The sequence below is a fragment of the Ursus maritimus genome, unplaced genomic scaffold (genome assembly GCF_017311325.1).
Source record: "Ursus maritimus isolate PB19 unplaced genomic scaffold, ASM1731132v1 scaffold_2, whole genome shotgun sequence".
Classification (NCBI taxonomy): domain Eukaryota; kingdom Metazoa; phylum Chordata; class Mammalia; order Carnivora; family Ursidae; genus Ursus; species Ursus maritimus.
This window is the reverse complement of record NW_024424452.1, coordinates 88,679,687-88,701,448: the sequence shown is the minus strand read 5'-3', so window position 1 is coordinate 88,701,448 and position 21,762 is coordinate 88,679,687. Positions and strand designations below refer to the sequence as shown.

General features: G+C 36.3%; 1 protein-coding gene across 4 annotated transcripts in view; it reads left to right on the top strand.

Moving 5' to 3' along the window:
• Window positions 1-21,762, top strand: part of XPR1 (xenotropic and polytropic retrovirus receptor 1) — a 234,292-nt gene that overhangs the window by 128,494 nt on the left and 84,036 nt on the right. For all 4 annotated transcript variants that reach the window (XM_040636319.1, XM_040636318.1, XM_040636320.1 and 1 more), the window contains exon 4: window positions 9,624-9,725. In XM_040636319.1, coding sequence (XP_040492253.1) covers window positions 9,624-9,725 — 102 coding nt within the window. The remainder of the gene's footprint in view (window positions 1-9,623; window positions 9,726-21,762) is intronic.

Here is a 21,762-nt window from a genome sequence, read left to right as displayed (position 1 = left end):
AGTGGTCTCCCCACATCCCTTCATTTACAAAGCATATCTGATCCAATTATTCCTCTGCTTAAAATCCTTCAAAGATGTAACCTTGGTTATAGGAAAAAGGCTCATCCTTTATCCTGGAAAGCCCTAACTGACCAGACCCTTGCTTGCTTGTTTCGCCTTAGCCACCATCTTTGTCCCCCTTTCTCCCTGGATTCCAGTCACACGGACCTTCAGTTTCTCAAATGTACATACCTGTTTCTACAGCATCTATATGCTGTTCTTGCATATATGCTTAGAGCACTTATGCTCTATCCAAATGCCTACTTATCCTTCAGATTTCATCTTAGATGACACTTAAGAAAATCCCACACCTCCCTTCCCCTGAGTCCTTGCAAACTAGATACGTCCCGTTGATATTTTTTTCTCATTTTTACATTTTCTTCAAAACCCATATTACATTGTGTATATTTATGTGATTATTTGATTAAAGTCTGTTTCCTCAGGTAGAGTGTAATCTCTGAGGGCGGAGTTTACATGTATTTTGCTTATCATTGTATTCCTGGTGTCTGCCCCATTGCCTGGTATATAGAAGGGACTTAATACTTGTTGAATGAATGACTCCCAGTTAGTTCTATTTCTACTACACCAGTGATTTTAGAGTAACATTTTTATTTTTGAAATCTTCATAACCATATGCTTTATATAATTCTCCCATCTGTTGATGAAGTAGCATTTGAGAAAAAATAGAATTTCAAGTTATTTATTCCTAATTTGTAAATCACACTTAAAAAAAAACACCTTTTTTTCTTAAAAACGTGAAATCAGTAGTGCTAAATATTCTTCGTATATTTGATTTAACTCAGTCACATGTTAATTTTTATTCATCAGCTCTTTCATTTATGAGTAGTTTTTGAGAAGCTAAGAAGTCATAGAATCTATTGGGTATGGAATATAAAAATGCAAAGAAGTGTGGTGGTGATATTAAAATTAGTGCCTCTCAAACCGTATTCCACAGAATAATGTTCTTGGAAATTTTACTAGACACTCTCCACCCCCTTTTCCATCTTTCCCCTGCCATTTCCCCTCTACCCCGGTGAAAGAGTATTCTTATAAATAACTTTGGGAAACACAATATAGTATATTTCCTTCTCATTGAATAATAACAATGTATATTAGCATAGTAAAGCTTCTTTTGCCTTTAAGCAGAGTTTTTCAGCCTTGACACTGTTAACATTTTGAACTTAGGTAACCCTTTACTGAGAGGCAGGGAGAGAGAGGATGATGTTCCCGGCCTTGTAGAATGTATAGCGGCATCCCTGTCCTGTATCCATTAAATGCCAGTAACACCCTTCCTGTTACGACAACCAAAAAATGTCTCCAGACATTGTCAATAACCCCTGGGAGGCAGGATCATCCCAGTTGGGAGCTACTACCATTTTTTTTCCCTAAGATTATTTATTTATTAGAGAGAGCAAGAAAGAGAGCACATACAAGTTGGGGGGAAGGGGCAGAGAAACAAGCAGACTCCCTGCTGAGTGGGGAGCCTACTGTGGAGCTCCATCCCAGGTCCCTGAAATCATGACCTGAGCTGAAGTCAGACACTTAACTGACTGAGCCACCCAGGCACCCTGAGAACTGTTACCTTAAAGAAATCAATTGATCCGTGTTTATAACTCCTATTTCCCAAACTTATTTGAATTCCTTGGAATTCTTCTCCTTCTCATTCTTCTCTTCATATACATACCAATGTCCTGGGAAATGCTATTCTAAATGATCATTTGGTGAAGGTAAACTAATTCTACTTTTGATTTTTCTACTTTTTAAACTTGCTTAAAACCCTTCAATATTTTTCATTGCACTTAGAATAAAATTCAGACTCTTTAACATGGCCTTTGCCTCCGTCCCTATCTTACCTCCTATCACTTACTACCTGCTATTAGTTCCATTGTAACCTGCCTTTCAGGTCCTCAACCTCCAGTTCCTTTCCTAATACATTATTCCCACTCCTGAGAATCATATTGCCCTTGCTCTTCTCATCCTTTAAGTTCAGGTTTCAGATTAAACGTCATCTCCTATGAAGAAGTCTTTTCTGACCATCTCTTATCCTGCCAAAAGGATAGCTGTCCATCCCAGTACCTACCTTCCATCTCATACCCTGTTGCCTTCCCAACATTTTTCAGTTTGTAATTCATTGTTTATTTGTGTGGGTTTCTTTCTGCCTCAGTCACTGGAATGCAAACTCTATAAGGGACAGGAGCCACAGAGCCTAGCATCTAATAGGCACAATAATTATTTGTTGAATAAATAAATGAATATGTTTTAATTTATCAGTGTGTTTCTGTTATAGTATTAAACTTGGAGCTAAAATATGTTTTATTGAGATGTAATTCAGATACTATAAAATTTACCCTTTAAAGTTATATGATTTAATGGTTTCTCATATATTCACAAATTTCTACAACTGTCCCCACTACCTAATTCCACAACATTTTCATCACTCCTCATTCCCCCTTCCCCCAGCCCCTGCCAACTACTAATCTACTTTCTGCCTCTGTGAATTTGTCTGTTCTGGACATTTCATAAAAATGAAACGTGTGGTTTTTAGTGCCTGGCCTCCTTCCCCTTTATGTAATGTTTTCAACATTTATCCATGCTATAGCATGTAATAGTATTTCATTCTAATGGCTGAATAATATTCCATTATATGGATAGGCCATATTTTATTTATCTATTCATCAGTTGATAGACACTTGGATTGTTTTCACTTTTTAGCTGTTAAGAATAATGCTGCTATAGATATTTGTGTGTAAGTTTTTGTATAAACATGTTTTCACCTCTCTTGATATATACCTAGAAGTGGAATTAGTAAATCATATGGTAACTCTAATTAATTTTTTGAGGAACCGCCAAACTGTTTCCAACATGTTTGCACCATTTTTACATTCCCACCAGCAATGTATAAGGGTTCCAGTTTCTCCTCATTCATTTCAACACTTGTTATTGTCTGTCTGTCTGTCTGTCTTTTTTAATCATAGCCATCCTAGTGGGTATGAAGTGGAATTGTGATTTTGATTTGCATTTCCCTAATGATTGATGATATTGAAATGTTTTCATATGCCATTGGCCATTTCCGTAATTATATTTTTTTTTTTGAGAAATGTTCATTCAGATCCTTTGCCCATTTTTTAATTGGGCTATTTGTCTTTTTATTGTTGAATCCTAAGAGTTCTTTATATATTCTGGATACTAGACCTTAGCTGATATGTGGTTTGTAAATGTTTTAACCCAGTCTGTGGTGGTTCTTTTACTTTCTTCATAGTGCTCTTTTAAACACATTTTTTAAAATTTTGATGACGTCCAATTTATCAAAACTTTTTCTTTCATCCCTTCTGCTCTTTGTGTCATATCTAAGAAACCATTGCCTCATCTAAGGTTATGAAGATTTATGCCTGTTTTCTTTTGAGAGTTTTATAGTTTTAGCTTTTACATTTAGGTGTTTGATCCATTTAGGTTAATTTCATGTATGGTGTGAGGTTGAGTACAACTTAATTCCTTTGTGCATGAATATCCAATTGTTGGAGTTTTGTTTTTTAAAACTTTATTAATACATCATAATTTTTCACAAAAATTATTAATATTGTTTCAACATTTGCCATTCAAAAAAAAATGTATGAGGCACATACTATCTATCAGACATTATGTTGGGCATAGGATTTAAAAAGATTTAAGGGGCTCCTGGGTGGCTCAGTTGGTTAAGCGTCTGCCTTAGGCTTAGGTCATGATCCCAGGGTCCTGGGATCGAGCCCTGCATCGGGCTCTCTGCTTGGCGGGAAGCCTGCTTCTCCCTCACCCACCCCCTGCTTGTGTTCCCTCTCTCACTGTCTCTCTCTGTCAAATAAATAAATAAATAAAAATCTTTAAAAAAAAAAAAAAAGATTTAAGAAATCCCTGCCTTCAATACCTTATAGATCTGGAAATTAAGAACATTGAAATTTATAATAAAAAATTGAATGGAACATATAAGATATTTGAAGAAATTAATAATGGTTTCAAGAAATTGGTTTTTGAGAGAATGCATGTGAAAGATGACACTTCTGCTATTAAAAAAAAATATTCCCAGGACAGCTGGTGGCTCAGTTGGTTAAGCATCGAACTCTTGGTTTCAGTTCAGGTCATGATCTCAGGGTGGTGAGATTGAGCCTTGCATTGGGCTCTGTATTCAGCAGGGAGTCTGCTTGAGTTTTCTTTCTCCCTCTCCCCCTTCCTTTGCTCCTACATGTGTGCGTGCACTTGCTTGCTTTCTGTTTCTCTCTCAATCAAATAAATCAATCTTAAAAAAAAAAAAGAATAGAAATATTCATGGCAATTGCTGTAAAAAGCACTTGGTGGTGGTTGCTATGCAGTAGAATGTTTTACCTTGATTAGTACTCATAGAGTCATTTGCTGTTAACTTACTAATTTGAGAACTTTTTGTTCTCACCATTCTGGAGGACTGAAATGCAAGGGCAGGTGCAGGCTTTTCTGGTAGGGCCCCTCTTCCTGGCTTGGAGAGGGCCTTCTGGCTGTTTTCACATGCCTTTCCCCAGTACTCATAGAGTCATTTGCTGTTAACTTACTAATTTGGGGGGGAGGGGGTGGATGAGAAAGAAATTTTCTGTCATCAATAAATTTGAGGTAAAATTTTGACCATAATAGAAATGACAAAGAAATCTCTCCCCATTCTCTGTCGTGCTCTCTTTCATATAACTGACTGAATTAATATTTAACTCAGAGCAAAAGGTTCTCTACAGCAGTGTTCTCTGACTCATTCTTCACCAATTCTGGATTTTTTTTTCACCCCTTTGTCTGCCCTTTTTTTTTTCCTGTTGATGCTAATCTTATAATTGTTGATACATCTTGCTAAGATTTGCAGTTATATATGTTGCCTTTTTTTGAAGTAAGCTTAGTCTTTTGAGAATAATTATTTGAAAATTTAGGACATGTTAAATTCATTGTATTAATGTACGTGGGCTGCCATTACAGAATACCATAGATGTGTGGCTTACTGAGTAGAACTTTTTGTTCTCACCATTCTGGAGGACTGAAATGCAAGGTCAAGTGCAGGCTTTTCTGGTAGGGCCCCTCTTCCTGGCTTGCAGAGGGCCTTCTGGCTGTTTTTCACATACCTTTCCCCAGTGTCCACTGAGGGTATCTCTGATGTCTCTTCCTCTTCTTATAAGGACCCAGTCCTATTGGAATAGGCCCTGTCCTTAAGACCTCATTTAATCTTAATTATCTCCTCAAAGGCTGTGGCACATTGGGGATTAGAGATCCAACGTATAAATTTTGGGAGGTGGTGGCTACACAGGTCAGTCCATAACACTTAAGGAACACATCATAGTAATTTTTATATTCATTATTTTATAATAAGAAAATATAGTGAGTTTCTATAAAACTTAATTGTTACTGGAGAGGGGAAAAAAAACCCTCATGTTATCTAGGCTCCCTACACCTGTATTTCTTTACCTGTAAAACAAGGAAAATTGGCTAGTTGATTTCTGAACACTAAAATTCTGTTTCTCTGAGTTAGTGATTTCTAACATTATTCAGCAGATAAGTTATAGTTATAGGAAGCATCTTATAATAGAAATTGATGTTCTGTAAAATCAGCATTCTACGAACTTCTCGTAACAGAGTGAAAGGCTTAGTTGACCTGTGTGCCTCTAAATTCTTAGTTAACTCTTTTCAACTAGCTGTGCTGGTTAGGTTTTACTATTTATAATTTAAAGATTTGGATGCAAAATGTTCCCTTTTTTTCTACCACTTATTATACTCTTTATACAATGTAATTTATTTATCATTCCTGAATACATTTCATTGCAATGGATTCAAGCAATACAGTAGTAAGTGTAAGTAGCAAAATGTGAGACTCCCTCTCATACCTACTCCTCTTTCAGATGAGATAACCACAATTAACAGTTTGGTATGCATCCTTCCAATCTTCTTTCTATGAATGTACATATGAATATTGATTTATGCACATATCTTTTCATAAATGAGGTCATGCTGTCTATATTCCATTATTTAAATTTCTTATCAACAGTGTGTCTTAGGATTTTCACACATACCAGGATGTATGTGTATCTTTTTTAAATGGCTGCATAGTGTTGTGTGATGTTATTATATGTGGTTAACTGTTTCCCTTTTGTTGAACATTACTTTGTTTTCTTTATCACTATTAAAAACCATGTTACATGAACATCCTTGCACACACATCCTTTTGTGCAGAGATTCCTTTAGAATATATTTCTTACATGTGGGATTAAATGCACTGAACATTTTGACGGGTACTCTCTGATTGCCTTCCTAAATGGCTTTATGCATTTACATTCCCACCAACAGGGAGTGAGAGTTCATTTACCTTTACCATTGCTGAAATAATATTTTAAAATTTATTTCAATCTGTTGGTTTAAAATTTTTATTTCATTATTTTGAAGTCACATATAGCTGATATCTGGGATGTTGAGCATCCTTTGTTCATTGGCCATTTGTATTTTTCTATGACTGCTCTAAGTTATCCGTTTTTCTTGTGGAATATCTTTTTAATACTGATTTGTAAGACATTTTTGAAGTCTATTTTGCATGTGAATCCTTTATTTTATATGTTGAAGATATGTTTTCCCTGTTTGTTGCTTGTCTTTTAAGTTTGCTTATGGTATCTTGTGGAATGGAGATTTTTTCATTTTGTGAGAATGTCAGTCTTTCCCTTTGTGGCCTATTTTGTGCAGTGTTTAGGAAAACTTTCCCTATGTAGAGTTATTTAATTTTTTTCTAGCGTTTTATAACATTGTTTTTTTAACTCCATTTGGAGTTTATTCAAATGAATGGCTCAACCCTATTTTTAATATGGTCCATTCTTTTCTCATTGATTTGAAGCACCCTTTGTCTTACTCTTAAACCCTATGAACCCGTTTTCCCCAAAGTGGACTGTTCCTGTGAAACCTGTAAGCCAAGATGATGTGAAGACGCAGTTACCATTAATTTATATAGGAACATTTTTTAGTGTTCCCAGAACCAAAAAATATCCTTTCTTGGGCTTTTCTGATACCTTAGGACATACTTTGCTAACAGATGCACAAAATAAATTGAGATAAAGCACAGATGCTTGCAGACATAGTTCAAAGCTGTGGCGGCTTGGGTGAGATGCTGAGTGCAGTTCCCAGGGAGGGAGCTTGGCGGTGCCACTCTCACTGCCCAGGCTGCTTGCTGCCCTTGTAATGGCTTGCTGCAAAACGAATGCTGAAAACTGTGTGTGTGTGTGTGTGTGTGTGTGTGTGTGCGTATTTTTTTTGTAAAAGCAGAAATCCTCTACAGATTTCTTTTCAGTTTGCAAGAACAGGTACTCATGATATGTCTTCTGTAAAAGCAAAGTAGTGTAACTCGAATTTTCAAAAATGGGGGGTACCTGTATATGCAGATCTATTTTTATGTATAGTTCTTTTCTCTTTTCTCTCTTTTTGCCATTACTTTTTAGTGTTGCTCTAACGTTACTCTACTCTTTTCTGATTTGTGGCTATTAAGTTATATATGTGAACCAGAAATCTACATAAGAGACTACTGGTATTTTAGATAAAACAGTCTTTAATCGAGGAAATGAAGAATTCGTATGAGATTGATTAACGAGTAGAATGTTCATGCTTTAATACATAAAATTTATTATATGTTTTAGTTTCTCAGAGGCTTATTTAGATTTTTTTGGTTTCTAGGCTCCTAGTAATATTTTATTTTTAAGATTTTATTTATTTATTTGAGATAGAAAGAAAGCATGCAAGCACAAGCCCGGGGGTGGGAGGCAGAGAGAGAGGGAGAAGCAGGCTCCCCACTGAGCAGGGAGCCCCATGTGGGGCTTGATCCCAGGACTTTGGGATCATGACCTAAGCCAAAGGCAGACGCTTAACCAACTGAGCCACCCAGGTGCCCCTCTTAGTAATATTTTAAATATTTGATCTTGTCGAATATGTAACCTGTCCGTATATAAATATTAATATGTTAAAATTATTTTTTTAAACAGAAGCTATATTTAAATTGCTTTGATGAACAACTTTGTTCTGTTAATAGAGAAACAAAGTAAATATGACCAAGCCTATACTTTGCTTTTGGGTTTTCTTTCCTAACAATATAATAAAGAATAAAATAATAATGAAAAAAATGGGTAAAGTAGAATGAGATATTACTCTTATTTTAAATCAGCTATAGCTAAATGCTATTATAAGAGCAGCATCTGTTACCATGGATCATCTCTAACTCAAGATCGCCTTAAAAGAAAGCTTTGACCTGATTTATGCTTTGTAAAAATAATTCACAGTGGCCTTGGGCTGCTGTAGCCTTTATTGTACCTTAATTACGGAACTTACATGAGGAACTTAAAGTGGCCACCCTTTCCTTACTGTAAAATCAGTAGAATCCTGCGTTATCTGTTAAGTTCTAAAGCATAAGAAATAGAGAAGTAGATATATAACTAAGTCAAGGTTTTGTGTAGTGATAATTTTTTTTTTACATTTGTGTTATTCAAATTAAATGAATATATTTGACATGCTTTTTAGAACTTCATTTTAAGCTTTTGTTTTTCTTTAAAGTATCTCTGGTACAAAGAATTAGTATGTATATGTGCGTATTGCATATTACTCAGGGAAATACTGTTTCTCTTATCCCTGGACAGATGAATTGTTTAAGAGTTTTTGCGATTACACTAAGATAGTTATGATTAGCATCTGGAGTCTAGGCAGATATCACTTGAACAAGAAACATGCCCTTTTAGGCTTGGGGGTTCCTGAAGCTACATATATCTGTACTTGTGGTATTCAGTAAATTGACAGCTATATAATAGAACTCACAAAGTGGATATAGCTTGCAGAGGCATATATCGATTGGTCTACACTGTGTTTTTAAAATACATAGATTTGTGGCTTGTCCTAAAAATTGGAAGATGTGGCACCACAGGGCAACAACTAACTAGATGGACATGTGCTCTCACTTGCCAGAATCCATACCACTCCTTATCCTGAAGCTGTTAGTTGTCGTTTATCACCATACTTGTATAATCACCCATTTGCTCAATTCACTTATGTTCCTACCCAGTGACTATAGGCTTAGAATAGGCAATTTATAACCATCAGTCTACATTTTTTTTTTCTGTATCTGGCGCAGCTAAGTGAAAATCAGTGGAAAGCTATTTAATATAGTAGAAACGATCAACTCTTTTTTTTTCCAGGAACATCTTATATATTCATGTCTTCAGTTTCTGTTCCTTTTTTTATTCCCTGAAATATTTACTCTTGCTAAATCCTACTCATTTCAACTCCCCAACACCTTGAATCTTCCTTGATCACATCTCTCTACAGTAGTATCTTCTCCTGAAGTTTTAGAACACTTATTTTTTTCACCACTATAAATTTATTATAGTAGAGACTTAGAGAGTTTCATTCAGTTAAAAAATGACTGTATTCCTATGAAGAGGCCTTTCATTAGTCTTTGCTTAATATGGTTCACAGTTCATTGTTGTCATTTTGAAGAATAAGGAAGTAGCACCTTTAAATTTTATTTCCCTAGTTTTCTTAGTTGGCCTTTGGACATCATATTTAAATACTGTATTCCTTGCTTTCAGTTACAGATGAGGACACGGTAAAGAGGTATTTTGCCAAGTTTGAAGAAAAATTTTTCCAAACCTGTGAAAAGGAACTTGCCAAAATCAACACATTTTATTCAGGTAAGTAGTTTTTTGGTACAACAATCAGGGGACAATTTCTGCTGCTGATGAAAGAAAAACTCTGCCATGTCAGTGTTTAACCTTCTGATCATCATTTTTAAACTGGGGCTTGTTTTTCCTCCTACACTGTACTTAGGGATATTTACTTTAGCTGGGGTAGGGACGCATCTAGTACCTCAGTGTTTAAGCCTAATACGGTCATTGCCTAGATTCTTTTGCAGTTGCAAGGATTTGGGAACTTCATTGTGAACCAGTACTTTGATGGAGCTTCACTAAAGTCCAGTCTGAAGCTTCAGAAGAATCAGAACTTTGATTTTATTATTTCAGAGCTGAATTAGACAGTTCCTGCTTATTAATTAAATTACTTTGCCTTTCCATTGTATGGAATATTCCTTTCTATTGCTCTAGAGCATTGTCTCCAGAGTGACATCTACAAGATGCTATTGGAGTTGAGAAGGAAATACTAGAACTTCCATTTATTTATATCTGACCCTTTAAAATTCTGTTTTTTTATATATATTTTTATACTGTCCTACTCCTTTAATATCTTTTTTCATATCACAAAGCTCAAGTTTCTTGGCTCCCTCATCTATTCCAGTGATAAGCCCCCCCCCCCGAATTATTTCCCTCTCAGTCAGTTATCTTAACCACTTTGTCCCTTGTGCTTTTTAATCTCCTCACCCTCATTGCTTTATAATGTTTCTGCCTAGTGAAACTCCACCTGTAGACCAATCCAGCCTTTTACCTTCTTTATGCCTACCCATAGGCTGCTTAGGATAGCCAGGGGAAAAAAATCACAGCGGAACAAACTTGAACCAGTATAAATTCATTGTTACATTATTAACTATGTCCTCAAAGTTGCACATGGGTCCTAATCAGTGCCCTTTTCCATGCTCCAAAGTGGGTTTGTTTGTTTGTTTTTTAAGTAGGTTTCACAACCAGCGTGGGACCCAACATGGGGCCCAAACTCATGAACCCACAACACTGAGATCAAGACCTGAGCTGAGATCAAGAGTCAGATGCTCAACCAACTGAGCTATCCAGGTGCCCCCCCCCAAAGTGTTTTTCTAAACCCAGCACCATTCTCTTGAATTCTCAGACCCCACCATCTTCTCCATCATGCTCATTATACCTCCTACTTTACATATAAATATAAAGGACTTCAGGGGCACCTGGGTCAAGGGATCAAGCCCTGCATCAGACTCTGAACTCAGCACAGAGTCTGCTTGAGTTTCTTTCTCCCTCTCCCCCTGAGCGTGCACACACAGACACACACACACACTCTCTCTCTCTCTCTCAAATAAATATGTCTTTAAAAATTTTTTTCAAAAAAAACTAAAGAACTTGAGCTCCTGTTGATGTATAATACATATGCAGATCTATGCCACCCCTCCCCCTAAGTACTTGTTGACACTCTTACCCTTACTTATTTTCCTCCAGTCTTTTTAGGAAAGCTATCCCTCTTCAGTCTGTGGCAAATCTCTACAACTACTGACTGAATTTTAGCTCCTCAAGACCTGCTCCAGTAATTATTTCTTCTAAGAATTAGTAAATAAGTGCATCATTGACTTCCCTTTTTACTGGGTTAGTCTCCTTAGCAAGTCACTCCCTTCTGACAAAAAAGGAAGCAAATGCCTTAATTCTGTGTTCTTCTCATCTTTCACTTATGGCTGGGCTTCCTAGGAAAAAGAGCAATTTATGCAGAGACACAGAGCCATGAAAGGGCACAGTATATATGCATGTCCTTTGCACTACATTGTAAGCACCTAGAATGCAGAGACAGAATAGAAATACTGTTTGAAACTGTGCAATGATAGATTTTCAGCAAGGGAAAAATGTAGAGAAATTGCAATATGCAAGAACAAAGATAATTTCCAATTAGGACATAGGAGGAAAAGAGGAACCAGCAGTGTAGACAGAAGGAGAGGGTGGCCATGTAATGAAGAATAAGGAAGAGTAAGCTAAAAGAGAAAGGCATTTGCAGGGGAAAGAGTGATTAGACGGAGAAGGGCCTGTAGTAAATGACCTAGGGCTGTAAATGCAAAATGTAAAAGGTCAAGTTAATTACCATTTTTCTTTTGCTAGGAATTTTTGGGGAAGGATCTCTGAGCCCAACTCTGTGTAGATAGTTTAGATCAGAAAGAACAGATAATGCTTCTTGGTATACAAAGCAAAAGAAATATCTACTCTTAACAATAGATACGTATTTTTTACATGTTGAGTTATAGTAAAAACTATATACAAATTGTGAACCATTACACCTAGTCAGGTATGTGTGTTTTATGTATGGTTGTATGCATCTATATATGTGTGTATATGTAATATATTTAAACAATTAAATTTTTATGGAATAATATCCTTACTATGTGTAATATATTATTTTCTGTATTTATTTCTATTTGACTTATAAAATGCTGATTTATGATCCACACAGCTGCTTTTATGACCCATATTGGGTTATAACCCTAATGTGAAAAATGGTATCTTAGATTTGATTGTTTTTCAAAAATAATTTTAGGCTTTCTACTATTAAAAATTGGGAGGCTACGATCGTAAATGACTTCCTTTTTCTGTGTGTATTGGCAGGGCCAGTAGGGCATGCCTCTTGGTGTCACCACAGAGTAGGTACACATGATAGTCTTCAGACTAACTTTTTACCAGGTCAGGAAGTGATGGGTAATATGAAGACATGATTGACAGAAACAGAATTTGGCCCTTGTCCTGAACAATATCATTTTTCTCCTTATTAGTCACCTTCTCCATGGCAGATTGTCTTATATACTGCATTTCTCAGACACTAGGGCACAGAAAAACTATAAATAATACAGGGATGAGTTCAGGTTATAAACCTACCTCCACCCACTTGTATCTCACAAATTACTTAATGGTCAGCTAAAAATGGTCACTTTTAAGTAGATATAGTCCTGACTAAAACTTCTAAATACCCCAAACAAAATGCTGTAAAAGGTAAACAAAACATAATGAATACTACTAAAATGTAGATACTTATTTTCATATCAATTCTGTTACCTACCAATTACATTTTGGATTTTTGAACCTTACTATTTTTTAGAAGAAGTTTACCGTTTAACCTTTCTAGGCCTCCATGTACTTGCTACTACTAAAATGAACACATTGATTCCCAGCCCTCTTGGGTTCTACCTGTGAGGAGTGAGAAGCAATTGTCAGTATTTCACAAAACCTGATATAAGTCATTTCATTGCTCTTTATGTTTTTTTTACATATTTTTTAGTTAATAATGTATAAGCATTTATATTAATAGATAAAATCTTTTTTAAAAAAATTTTTAAAAATTATTTAGTTGAGAGAGAGAGGGAGAGGGAGTGCATGCACCAGGAGAGGGAGAGAATCCTCAAGCAGACCCCCACACCAAGCGTGGAGCCCAGCACACAGGACTTGATCCCAAGATCCATGAGATCACCAGCTGAGCCAAAACGAAGAGTCGGACACTTAACCGACTGAGCCACCCAAGCGCCCCAATAGATACAATCTTTTAATATTTGAAGACCATGGAAGGAAAGGGAAGTTTTTTAAAGGAAGGCTCCATTTGGTGATAACATTACTAATCACTGATGTCTCCTAAGTCTCTTCTAGTACTAAAAATGGCATCAATCCTGAAAGCTGTAGTGTTAGAAATCTTTTTTGTGGTGATCAGTAATGTCCTTTTCCATTGGTCATATTAATCACTCTATATTATAGCATCTTTCTCTTTGCTAGAACCATTTTGCTTTCTCTCTCTATTCAAAATATTTTGCTTATAAGCAGTGTTTTTATGTGCCTACATAAAAACAAAATCTTAGAATATATCTGTTGCTTTTAATAGTCCACAGTTAAAACAGGCAGGGCTTTTCCTTTCTTTCTTTCCTTTTTTTTTTTGGTTGGAATGTTTTAAATAGCTAGGGGCTCTTTCCTTCGTTTCTAAACAATCTCAGTTTTTTTTTAACCTGTCCTAATTTTTTGGCTTCAGTTATTATGACTTCACAGCAGTGTTATGAGTTTTTCCTTTCTTTACCAGAAAAGAGAGAGGGAAGAAGGGAAGGAAAGAAATTGCAGTAGTGTTATTTATAAGTATGAGATTTATGGCAATAGAAGCAGATTTATTTCTTGGCTATAAAATATTTTCAGGCTTCTTATATATGTAAGACCAATTGGATAATAGTTATTCAGAAGTATTCGTATTACAGTTATTCCTATAATCCTGTTATGTTTTTCTTTATTCTTACTGAATTTGAAGCATTGTATATTATGCCACTGAGTGTGTGTAATAAAACATAAGCATTTTTTTCACTGAAATACTAAATATCATTTTATAAGTGATTATATATATCTGGTACCCACATAGCTAAATTATGACTTAATGGCTGATTTAGCTCTTTGCTTGTATGTGTGTAAAGACGTGGATTAAGTATATATTAGGGTGATCATAGGTCTGTAGTATTGTTTAAAATTCCCATTGTCTTACTATTATTTTCTATATCATGATTCTCTTGAGTTTATTACAACAGAATCCATTACTTAAGAGCTGTAAAGAATGGGGATTGGGAGGTTGGTTAGGAGAGAAGTAGGGGACATGAATTAAAGCAAGCAGTCTGGCTTGCTTTCTTGTTAACATATCTGATGATAATTAAAATTACAATTATTTATGTACTATCCACATGTCCACTCTCCTTCCCTCCTATCTTCTAATATTTGAAAACCGTGGAAGGAGAGCGAAGTTTTTTTAAAGGAAGTCTCCTTTTTGGTGATAACATTACTAATCACTGAAGTCTCCTAGGTCTTTCTAAGACTGCTAAGATTTTTTTTCTAAGACTGATGAGATGGGGAATGTCCCTGGTCATGGAGTAATACCGTTGCAGGATGACATCCTTATAAAAAAGCTGACTATCATCTAAATTAATGTTCTCTTAAGCTGTAAGCTATGACCCAATACATGGGTCAGGAAATTAAAATACCTGGGGTCATCACGAGCATTTAAAAAAATATATGAATAGGGGTGCCTGGGTGGCTCAGTCGTTAAGCGTCTGCCTTCAGCTCAGGGCGTGATCCCGGAGTTCTGGGATCGAGCCCCACATCAGGCTCCTCCACTGGGAGCCTGCTTCTTCCTCTCCCACTCCCCCTGCTTGTGTTCCCTCTCTCGCTGGCTGTCTCTCTGTCAAATAAATAAAATCTTTAAAAAATATATGTATGAATAGAATATAGTAGAATAGAAAATATCAGATTATATCTAATGTGTTTATTTACCAATTGTGTCTATTTCTTTTATGTACAATATGATACTTGGTATTTTAGAATTTTGCAAAGTACTATGGAAACTGACATGTAAAAGCATTGACTTTACTTGGAGGAAGAGAGAGGTATTGTGGAAAAGCCTCCGGAAGAAGTAAAATTTAAATTGGCTCTTTGAAAACGCGGGGCATTTTCACATGCTCTTGGAGGAGCATATTGGGGTTAACAGTGGTAGAGGACTTGGAGTGCAGTATTCCCAGGAAACACTATCCAGATGCATTGTGACATCAAAATACATGATATATTTGGGGGTGGGGAGGATAACAAACAGTCTGCTGAGGCTGGAGTTGTAAGAGAATAAGGATTCAGTTGTTATTATTATAGAAAAAATTGAAGAATGTTATGTTTTATTGATGCATGGAGATTTTAGACTTCAGTATTTGAGGTATAATGATTTCATGTAATAAGAATTCCAGATAAAGGCAGAACAAAAATTTTGTGTAATATAACAAAATTAATTATCCTGAGTCATCTAGGGTTGATCAACTCTTACAAACTTACTCTGTATTTCAAATAACACTGAGGTCCAAATATTGAATTAGCAAGCTCGTAACATTGCAAGATAAGTATACAAAAAATAAATGTATTCTAAGACACTGACTTTATCAAGAATTATTCTTCAGTTCCATAACAATATAATAGCTTTGTTATTCAGAAGATAGCTTATAGTTCTGAAATAACTTTTCTAAAAGTAAAATATATATAAATCTGGTGAAAACTAAGAAAATCTTGTTAATGCTATAGCTTTTTGAGGGACATAAAGGTGCTTTGAAAGTTTTTGGGTGGTTATTGGAAATTTTTATCAGATATTTTATTTTCTGAGAGCTTATGGCATTAAACATGTATTATTAAAGTAATAATGTGGCTCATTTCGAGCCACTTGATTTATTGGCATGAGTAGAAATTGAAATTTATTGTCAAAATAGGCTACTTTCATCAACATTTGTAAAATTACCTAGAAATATTCATTTTTATTTTGTGTGAGTATATGTATAGATTTTAATTCATAGGCAAAAGTACATTCTTATGTACACATTTACCCTTTTCCAGGTTCTGTGCTGCCCCCATATGTTTGAGAGTTTTGGATATCTGACTCTAGAAAACTGAGGTGTCATTGAAACATAGATTTCGATACTTAGTATCAAAAGCATCCCTTTCTCATCCCTTTTAAACCTGTTGATAAGTATTAAACCCTTTTGCTAAGTATAAAAATCTCACACCATAACTATGGTAATATTGAATTTTTTTTCCCAAATTACATGCTTTTACTCTCCTACTCCCAACAAGGGATTTTCCCTCATACACTTTTCTAGATAGTCTTGCCCTTAAGGAAGAAAATAGTTCAAAAAAGTAGCTGAATACCCCTGGTATTTATTTGTCCTCTATTTCTATATGAAACTTGGATTACCAGAGAAAAGTTTTTCCTGTATATTCATTCAGTCACTCAGTCAGCAAACATGGATTGAGGCTACTGTATGCAAGCTCTTACAATACAAAGATGATGATGATAGTCCACACAAAAATTTATAGGTGAATGTTAACAGCATAATTTATATAGTAAAAAAATTAGAAACAATTCAGATGTCTGTCAGCTTATGAATATTTAAAGAAAATGTGGTATATCCACCCAACAAATATGTAATTCATTAATAAAAGGAACTCCTGATACGTGATACAAAATGGATGAACCTCAAAATCATGCTAAGAAGCCAGACAGATGCAGAAGACAACATGTTGTGTGATTCCTTTATAAAAGTGTCCAGAAAAGGCAAGTGTATAGAAACAGAAAGCAGATCAGTGGTTACGTGGGGTTGGGGGGTGGGAGTGAGGATTGACAGCCAATGGCCATGACAGAAGTATATGGATTGTTGGAAATGTTCTAAAATTGGATGGTGCTGATGATTGCACAACTCTACAAATTTACTAAAAATCAGGGGCGCCTGGGTGGCACAGCGGTTAAGCGTCTGCCTTCAGCTCAGGGCGTGATCCTGGTGTTACGGGATCGAGCCCCACATCAGGCTCCTCCACTATGAGCCTGCTTCTTCCTCTCCCACTCCCCCTGCTTGTGTTCCCTCTCTCGCTGGCTGTCTCTATCTCTGTCAAATAAATAAATAAAATCTTTTTAAAAAAATTAAAAAAAAATTGCTAAAAATCAGCAAACTATGCTTACCATGGGTGAATGCTATGCTATGTAAAGTATACCTGAAAAAGCTATTAAAAATTGCACACCATTAAAAAATGAAGTTTTTTTTCACCCCTCAGAGAAGCATTGGCTCAGAGAGCTCGCTCAGTCAGTCAGTCAGTGAAACAAACATAAACAAAGAATTATGTTCAGTGTGCTTTGTATGCATGTTTGTGACCTCCTGAGAGTCCTACAGAAGGCGTTTCAAGTTGTGGCTGAGAGTTTTTAGGCAAGAAAGACTTACAAAAAAATGATATTTGAGATTAGCCTTGTAAAATGAGTAAGGAGTTTGCCAGATGGGTAGGTATTTGTTTCTTGACTTATTGCTGGCACGCAGGAAGTAATGGTTCTTCTTTCTTTCCGTTTTTTGGACTTCTTTCATTTTTAATATCCATGTAAATTTATAATTACAAAACATGTATTGACAACTGGCTAAAGAAGGTAAACAAATAGCAAATTCATATATTGGTCTCTTAACAATAAAAGTTGATCATTCATATTATGATTTTCTAGCTTTTGGGTCTTACTATTTACCTACAGCTTTTAATCAGCAAAATAATTTATAGTTGACCTTGGATAAATTCTCACATTCTTTCAGTAAATATGTGTTTGTATTTGTGTATATTATTTTTTCAAATGGCTTTTAAGTGGTTAGGACATAAATACTTAGGTTGTTAATAAAACAGAAGTGTTAAATATATCTTTTGGCCTAGGAGTATCATGAAAAAATTACAGAATCACTTAAGTGCACAGTGAACTAAAAAAGAACCAAAAGTTCTATATTGTTTTTGATCAGAAGGATAATAAGATGGACAGTTTTGCAATAGAAATGCTTGACTTCTCTAAAAAGAACCTTGAGATTCATTTTTCCTTTTCAGTGTGAGACTTGAAGATAGGTGAATTGTTCTCTTTCTTATAATATGGAAGACTAGGAAAAAATTCTGAATACCTCTCACTACAAAACAGTAAAATGCTACATAAAATATGCAGAATTATTAGATACAAAATAAAGTACATGCTTAGTATGGTTAAAGACCTAAAAAAGAGTATCAAAACCATGCACAAAAAGAAACTATCAAAACTGAGTTTTTGAAATAACCAATTAGAGGAGTGCCTTGGGTGGCTTAGTGGGTTAAGTGTCTGCTCATGTTGTTATCTCAGGGTCCTGGGATCAGCTGGCGCAGTGCTCCCTGCTCGGCAAAGGGAGTCTGCTGCTCCTTCTCCCTCTGCCCCTCCCCCCAGTCGTGCTTGTTCTCTCTCTCTCTCTCTCAAATAAATAATTTTTTTTAAAGATTTTTTATTTATTTATTTGACAGAGATAGAGACAGCCAGCGAGAGAGGGAACACAAGCAGGGGGAGTGGGAGAGGAAGAAGCAGTCTCATAGTGGAGGAGCCTGACGTGGGGCTCGATCCCGTAACGCCGGGATCACGCCCTGAGCCGAAGGCAGACGCTTAACCGCTGTGCCACCCAGGCGCCCCTCAAATAAATAAAATTTTAAAAATAAAATAACCAATTAGAACTTTTAAAATGAAAATATAAGCACTGAAATTAATATCTTAATTAGTTAAACCTGTCAGGTGGAGATTAAGAGAAAGTTTATACACTTGAACATAGAGCTGAAGTAGTTATCCAGAATACCGTAAAAAGAGATAGAGAGGAAAATATGAGCTATGTAAAAGAGCAACAAGGTCAAGAGGCCATAGTTGATGCCTGTGATTTGCTTTTCCCACTACTCATTCCATATTTTCTTTCCCCTCAGCCAGAAGCCCAGTTGGCTGGGGTTTTTTACTGGATGGGATGACCCAAACTTTAATTCCTGAAGGATCTGAATCCTCAATAATTCTTTTCTTTGATTTCTGTCGTTTTCCATCAACTTTTATTACTTGTCATGGAAATACTAGGATGTGTTCCAGAGAGTCTCCTGGGTTATGGACACAATCCTCCATGCTCCTATTGTGTATCGACAATTCACTTTCCCCTTGGTAATCAAATCAATCACTAACCAGTAAACAGCTTCTTTGCCTACTAGTTCAGGGGTACGATGAGCCCAAAATGGCCAGGTGGCAGTCTCATCTTCCAATTCAGTAGAACCATTATTGTATTCCTCTGAAAGAAGCATTTTCCACTGAGAACTAACCAATAGGCAAAGTTCAAGTTGCAGATTGGGAAGCAAAAATTAAGTGAGTGATTTTTTTGGTATAGTAGTGAGAGGAGCCACTCCCACTTTGATCCCTTGATTCCTAGGCTCTGTACTTTTCTGTGTTTGTGAAAGCACCAATAAATATAATGGTCTTAATACTGCGTCCTGTAAGACAGAACCCAATTCTTACAGAGTATTGTCTCCTAACTCACTTTGTTAAGTCTCTCTTTAGGCCAGCAATTTCTGGGTATGTGGTAAGACCATTTTATTCCATGCATATGCTTGTTGCTTTACAACTTTTGCTGTGAAATGAATGTCCTGATCAGAAACAAAGCTGTGTAGAATACCATGAAAATGGATAAGGCATTCCAATTGATAGTGGTGCTAGGTGGGAACATTATGAGCAGGGAATGTACAACCATATCAAGAATACATTTATTCCAGAGAGGACAGATCTCTGCCCCCTGCATGATAGAAGGCATCCAGTGCATTCAACCTGGCACTAGGTGGCTGACCAGTATTGATGGGGAATGGTGCCATTTCTGGGGCTCAGAGACCATGCAGGTGTCTGTTGCCAGATGAGAAGGTGCACTGTTAGTTGCATGGCTGCATACGAGATCCTTTGGGCTCTGTTGATTTGCTCCAGTGATGATACCACATTTAAATAATAGCTGCCATCAGAGTGACCACTTGATTGAATTTGCTATAATCCAGTCATTTTTCAAGATCCATCCAACTTCTGCACAGACTAAACAGATAAATTAAATAGGGTTGTGAATAGATATCAACGTCCCTGCATCTTTCAAGTCTCTGGTGATGGCACTAACCTCTGGATGAGCTTTTGCTTCTTGGTTATTATCTTGATAGGGAGAAGTTCTAGAAACTTCCATTAGTCCTTCCTACAATAATGGCTTTTACCCCTGGGTCACAGTCAACATGGAGATTTCTACAAGTATCCTGGTGTTTCTACTCCAATTATACATTTTGAAACGGAGAAAGCAATCATAATGTGAGTCTATGGACCACCTGGGTCCCCTGTGAATTAAACCTGGGTTAATATTTCATCTGTCACCTAAACACTGTAGATCTCCATTTGACTGCTGGACTGAGTGGCATTTGGGGTCTCCAGAAATTTGCTTCAGTTCAGAGATACATGGTAGGCATAATTCTAAGGTGGAGTCTAAGATCCCTTCCTCCATAGTGTATTCTCTACCTTCTCCCAGTTATTCAGTCAAACATCTACCTAGGTGTTGCTATGAAGGGATTTTGCAGCTGTAATTAAGGTCCCAAATCAGTTGACTTTAAGAATGGGTGATTATCCTGGGTGAGCCTGACCTACTCACATGAGCCCTTAAAAAAGACTTAGCTATTCCTGAGGAGAGAGATTCAAATTATGAATATTCACAAGGTTGTACAACCATCACCATTATATAAGTCCAGAACATTTTCATCACCCCCAAAGGATTCTATGCCCATTAACAGTCACTCCTTTTTCTTCCTGTGCCCTAGACCCTGGGAACCACAAATCTTCCTGTCTCTGGATTTGCCTGTTCTGAACATTTCATAGAAATGGAATAATAAGACACTATGTGGCATTTTGTGTCTGGCTTCTTTCACTTACCATGATTTCTTTAAGATTCATTCATGTTATAGTATGTATCAGTACTTCATTCTTTTTTCTTTTTAAAGACTTTATTTATTTTTTTGACAGAGTGAGAGAACACAAGCAGGGGAGACAGTAGAGGGAGAGGGAGAAGCAGACTCCCCGCTGAGCAGGGAGCCCTATGTGGGGCTCCATCCCAGGACCCTGGGATCATGACCTGAGGCCGAAGGCAGACGCTTAACCATCTGAGCCACCCAGTACAGGCACCCCCAGTACTTCATTCTTCTTTATGACTGAATAATATTCCATTATATAATATACATGCTGTATTTTGCTTATCCTTTCATCAGTTAATGAACATTTAGGTTGTATTCCACTATTGTGAATACAAATTCGTGTATATGTACAAGTTTTTGTGTGAACATATATACCTAGGAGTGAAATTGCTGGATCTTAATGTAACTGACTCTGTTTAACTTTTTGAGAATTGACAAACTGTTTTCCAAATTATGTGGCTGTACCATTTTGCATTCTCACTTTCAGTGGCTTTTTAGATTCTGTGTCTTCATCTGTAAAAACAAAGGGTACACTTGAGGTTTTGCAGGGAGGGAAGTGTGGGATAGAACGATAGAATGAAATGTTATACCAAAATGGTTTTTTTCCTATCTAGTTCTAAATATTACATGTCATATTTTTTTCCTAGAAATTTTAGGGAAACAGACCAGAATAAAAAGTAAAAAACCAAAAGTCTGTGAGAACTTTACCAGCTTTTTTATCTTGATGATTTGAAATGCTGGTTTCTTT